Raw genomic sequence first — 5,879 nt, 5'->3', positions numbered from 1 at the left:
GAAAACTCTTTGACAAGTTACATATTAGTTGATCCAAAAATGATATCATCGACATAAACTTGAACAAGAATAGTATCATTTCCATGACGCTTAATAAAAAGATTGGTATCTAGTTCCCCCTTGAGTACCCTTGATTGATCAAAAACTTGCTAAGTCGGTCATACTAAGCCCTATGTGCTTGTTTGAGACCATACAAATCACGTTTTAATTTGAAAACATGATTGGGATGCTCGTGATTTTCAAAATCGGGAGGTTGAGCTACATACACATCTTCATTAAAATAAACATTTATAAACACACTTTTCACGTCCATTTGAAATAACTTGAAATTTTTGGAGCAAGTGTAGCCTAATAGAAGGTGTATATCCTCGAGGCGAGCGACCAAAGCATAAGTCTCCTCATAGTCAATTATCTCCTCTCCATTATAACCTTGAGCCACTAGTCTGGCTTTATTCTGGGTTATCACTCCATTTTCATCAAGCTTGTTTCTAAAAACCCATCTTGTGCCGATTACTTGATGATGTTTTGGATGAGGGACAAGGTCCAAACGCCATTCCTTTTAAATTGGTTTAGTTCATCTTGAATGGCCATAAGCCAATGCTCATCAAGCAATGCATCTTTAGCATTTTTTGGTTCAACCTGTGAAACAAACGCAAAGTGATAACAAAAGTTGCTTATCTCGGTACATGTTGTCACACCTTTGGTGATGTCTCCAAGAATGTTGTCAATAGGATGATCTCAAAGTCTAAGGAAGGTTATCCATTATATCCTGACTTTCCACCTTCTCCTCTTCACAATCGTCATCTTCAACTCTCTAATTTTCCACTGATTTAGGTTGATCAATTACATTATCAGGTTCCTTGAGAATATCTTGTGAAGATACACCTACATCATGAAAAGAAACATCTTTCCCAACATTTTTATGAAAAGACTCATCAAAATTAACGTGAACTGACTCTTCAACAATAAGTATCCTTTTGTTATAAACCTTATAAGCTTTACTAGATTGTGAGTATCCTAGGAAGATACCCTCATCATCCTTCGAATCGAACTTGCCAAGATTATCCTTTCGATTGTTCAACATGAAACATTTATGTCTAAAAACGTGAAGAGAGAAACAATAGGTTTTCTACCTCTAAGTAGTTCATATGGTGTTTTATCTAGAATAGGACGTATTATAATCCTATTCAAGACATACCACGTCGTGTTAATAGCATCGACCCATAAATCCTTTGGTAAATTTCCTTCATTAAGCATAGTCCTCCCTAACTCCTCTAAAATACAATTTTTGTGCTCCATAACCCCATTTTGTAATGGAGTTCTAGGAGGGGAGAAATTATGCTCAACGCCATGTTTTTGATAATACTTCTCAAAGAGGAGGTTTTCAAATTCTCTTCCATGATCACTTTAGATGGAACCAATTTTCAAGTTCATCTTATTTGAAATAATCTAGCAAATTGTTTGGAAGTTAGATAGGTCTCATCTTTACTATACAAAAACATAACCCAACAAAATCTAGAGTAATCATCAACAATCATAAAGCCATAATAGTTACCACCTATGATTTTAGTCCTTGAGGGACCAAAAAGGTCCATATGAAGAAGCTCAAGCAGTCTCGAGGTTGAAACTATATTTTTTGATTTAAATAAAACTCTTATTTGCTTCCCCATTTGACACGCTTCACATAAATGGTCTTTTGTGAACTTCTTTTTTGGTAGACTGATTACTAAATCTTTTGAGGTTACTTTGTTTAGTAAATCAAAGTTGATGTGAGCTAAGCGTTTATGCAATAACCAAGAGTTTTCACTCATGGTAGTAAGACACTTAGCTCCAACCAGGGATACATCATCTAAGTTAAGCATATAGGTATTATTAACCCTAAAGCCTTTAACCATGCAATCCTTCTTCTCATTATGTTCAAATAAGCAATAAGTGTTTGTAAATGTAACTTTAAATCCCTTGTCACAAAGTTGACTAATTCTAAGAAGGTTATGTTTAAGACCATCAACTAGCATAACATCGGCGATAGTAGTAGATGAGGAGTTACCTACACTACCTTTTCCAAATATAACTAATTTGTCGTTATCTCCATAAGTGATGAACCCCTGCCTCTTTGGCACAAAGTTAATGAATAGAGATATGTCACCCGTCACATGTTTCAATATCCACTATCAAGATACCACATCTTTTCCGTAGATTCAATACATTTAACCTATGTAATTAAACAAAGGAAATAGGTACCCAATTCTCACTGGGTCCTTACGAGTGAGTGAAATCAAGGTTGCATTTACGTAATCATTGAGAAGCTCCTTTAGGAACAAAAACTTTCCTAAATTTACACTTTTCAACAGTATGACCCTTCTTGCAACAATAATGACAAGATAAGTTATGATGATATGTGCTTTTTCCATTTGAACCCTTTTTGAAAATTTTATGTTTTTTGTGTGAATGGTTCAAAGACCTTCCAATCGTAGATGGATCAATGGAAAATGTAATTCTTAGTTGTAATGCATTATCTAATTTGATTCTAAGAACATTTATTTATTCTTAATAATCATGACAAGATTCACAACCAAACCTAGAAGGTCTTTCATCCTCAATATTGTCCTTTTAAACATCTAGCATAGATAGATTAATTGCTTCCAATTTCTTTTCCAATTCTAAGACCTTAGCTTCTAATTTGTAAAAATATATTTTCATGTGAAGCTAACTTCTTAAAAGCTTTTAATGTCTCTCTATGAAGATTATCAAAAGCATCTTGTAATTGAGAATAAGATAAATGACTAGTAAGCTCAAGTTTAGAAGGACTTACATTTTTCTTCTTTCTTCCATTTGCCATAAGATAAGTCCAGGCCGATTATACACTCGAAGTAGAGCTTTCATCACTTGAGGAATCACTTGAACTATCTGAAGCAACATATTCTCTTCTAGACTTCTTGTCATGCCATTTTTCCCTGTCTTTCTTAATAATGAGACATTCCGGTCTATAGTGACCAACTTCACCGCAATTATAACAAGAGCTTCTGAATTTACCTTTCTTATTCTCATCAGCTTTTAAGGACTTGGATTCCTTTCTAAATATGGCTAAGTTTATTTTGGAGTCCTTGACTCGGTTCTTCCTTATATACCTTTGGTATTTATTAACAAATAACCCAAAATCATCATCATCGTAGTTTTTGTCATTCCTTTCTTCACAATGACTATGCTCATCTTTTGAGGACTTTGAGCTTGAAGTCTTTATAGTAATAGACTTCCTTACTTCCTCCTTGTCTTTACCTTTCTCCTTATTCATCTTCTTTTCATACTCTTTTTCGTGTTTTTCCAAGCAAGTGAGTTCTTGATTATGTTCTTCCAATTTTCCAAACAAAGTAGTGAGATAAATACTTTAAGATCACTCGCCTCTTTAATAGAGGTGACCTTGGGTTTCCATTCCCTGTTTAGGCATCTCAAAACCTTATTAGTAGCAATGCCATTGGAAATAGGCTAACCTAGATAATCCAACAGGTTAATAAGATGTGTGAATATTTCTTGATTCAATATGTTGATTCTACCCTGTTTGACCTCACTAGTTCCCTCATGGGCAACTTCTAATGCGTCCCACATATCTTTGGCAATTTTACAATAGGAAACACGATAATACTTATCAACACCTAAAGAGGATATGAGAATATTTTGTGCATTCCAATCATGTGACCATAACTTTCTATCCTTATCATTCCATATACCTTATTGTTTTGGTACAATAACGCCTTCATCATTTGTCATTGTAATTTCATTAGGACTGTTGATGATGTCGTCCCATACACCCTTATCAACGGAGTTGATATGGATACACATACAAGCTTTCCAATAGCCATAATTCTAACCGGTAAAAATAGGTGTTATATTAAACGCCCTTTTAGCTTCACTAGCTATTATCTAATAAGCAAATCTTAAGCACACAATAAACGGGAGCTCGTGATACCACTTGTTAGATGATATGCCTAGATCTAGAGGGGGGGTGAATAAATCACAAGTTTAAAACTTGAACCAAAATTGGTTTTGAAAAAATTTATAGCGCGGAAGAAAGTTTAAAAAATTTCCCGGATCAAAAATCTTCTAACCGAACCTACTATAAAAAAGCTCGAATATGCGTAGAAGTGTTAATGCAATGATAATAATCCACAAGTTAATCAACAACAACTAATAAAAACTATTTGAATACACTACAATAGGGAAATTCTATCTCCAATGAACAAAACATACACAAAAGTTAAGTCAAGCAATTTGTTGAACACCTAGTGTGCGAACAACTATGTTTAGAGCTTTATGTAGTGTTTGTTGTTCTTATAAATCCAATCAAAACCAAATGGTTTTTGATCTACATAACAACACAAATTTCAAAATGCTTTCAAAATTATGATCCAAACAATGTTGATCAAATTATCAATGTAATCGACAATTTGCAAACCACTAAATAATGAGAGAGAGAGAGAGAGAGAGTATGCAAGACTTTGTTCAGGGAGTTCCTCAATCGACCTCACTATGGGTACATTTGCCCTTAATTTGAATTCAATATAAAGATATTATATTATATTTTACTTTACGAAATGTGTGTATACAAGAGATGAAGAAATCAATCTCTACAAATCGTAAGTTTGATATTGACTATACCACCTTCAAAATCATTGATCAAAGATTGATCAAGTAACCAATAATGTCACTTTAATTCTCATGTTCTTGCTACTTCCTTGCAAGGAACTCCTTGTCCCAAGGCTTTCACCTGATTGAATTAATCTCAAGCGTACACTTGTTGAAACCCAAGATTTGCCAACACGATCCACCATCACACACTACTCCCTTGCAAGGCACCCCTTGTCCTAAGGCTTTCATTCTATCGGATCTGAATTGCACAATCTTGTCTAAAACCTTCAAACCTTAAAAGATCTTGAAGAAAAATCCCAACTCATTTTTCTGATTTGAATCCCTCAAAGTTATCAACCCAATATTTTTGGTACAACAAACCCAATTAGACGTTATTAACCCTAATCTAGTTGACACCCAATCAAAAAATGATTATGTGTAGTTTGATTGTATGTATGCTTGGATGGAGTTGTAGATGGTGTGAATGCTTTGAAATCTTGGATTCATGTAGGTTACTCATTCTAGAAACCTTACTAAATAATGCTTCATTATGAAGTATTTATATGTATGGGTGATCTAGGGAAAAAATTATATGCAAAGGACTTGATAAAAATATATATATATTTTTAAAAAAATACATCGCATAGGTCGACCTGTTTGATGCATAGGTCGACCTGTCTAACGTCATGTTTCGACCTATGACTTTTATGTGTTTCCTATATGTCACCTAAAGAGCAGCACATGATGCAAAAACTACATGCTTTAATACTGCAGCATATGTGTCGAACTATAGACCACATGTGTTGACCTATAGCCAAGAAATTTTTCCATAGGTCGACCTGTAATTGCATGTGTCAACTTGTAATACCTATTTTCACAAAAATTGATTTTTATGCATGTTTGATGCATGAGACCTTTTCCAATTTGTTTCTAAATTCTTTTATGCTTCCTAATGCTAAGATGTACATAGAGAATCAGAGGATACTGTAGCTGTAAATTCATGACCATCAAGCTATGGATAAGCTAGACGTCAATTAAACCAGAGTCGCCACCACGCTTTTATTGTTTCCAAGAGAAAAGGGAAAACTATGAACAAAACCCAAATATAAGAAGTTTTCAAATCAAAACTAATAAAATGCCAGAGATTACAGGTAAGGGGGTTGGTTACACAGAGGGAAGGTGTTAGCACCCAAAGTGTCCTAGGTACTCCTAGGTAGCTCTTTTTTGTATGCATATGTGTTTTTGTACAAAATGAT

The 5,879-nt window shown here is 34.3% G+C and overlaps 1 protein-coding gene across 1 annotated transcript; it reads right to left on the bottom strand.

Annotated features, from left to right (window-relative positions):
* Window positions 1-2,857: 2,857 nt before the first annotated feature.
* Window positions 2,858-3,292, bottom strand: LOC127122601 (uncharacterized). The gene has a single exon (XM_051052908.1). It carries the CDS (start codon window positions 3,290-3,292, stop codon window positions 2,858-2,860), a length of 435 nt encoding a protein of 144 aa, XP_050908865.1.
* Window positions 3,293-5,879: the final 2,587 nt, after the last annotated feature.

Source organism: Lathyrus oleraceus, chromosome 2, assembly GCF_024323335.1.
Source record: "Lathyrus oleraceus cultivar Zhongwan6 chromosome 2, CAAS_Psat_ZW6_1.0, whole genome shotgun sequence".
In the NCBI taxonomy this organism is placed as follows: Eukaryota; Viridiplantae; Streptophyta; class Magnoliopsida; order Fabales; family Fabaceae; genus Lathyrus; species Lathyrus oleraceus.
Note: the sequence above shows the minus strand (reverse complement) of the source record. Positions and strands in the feature narration are given on the sequence as shown.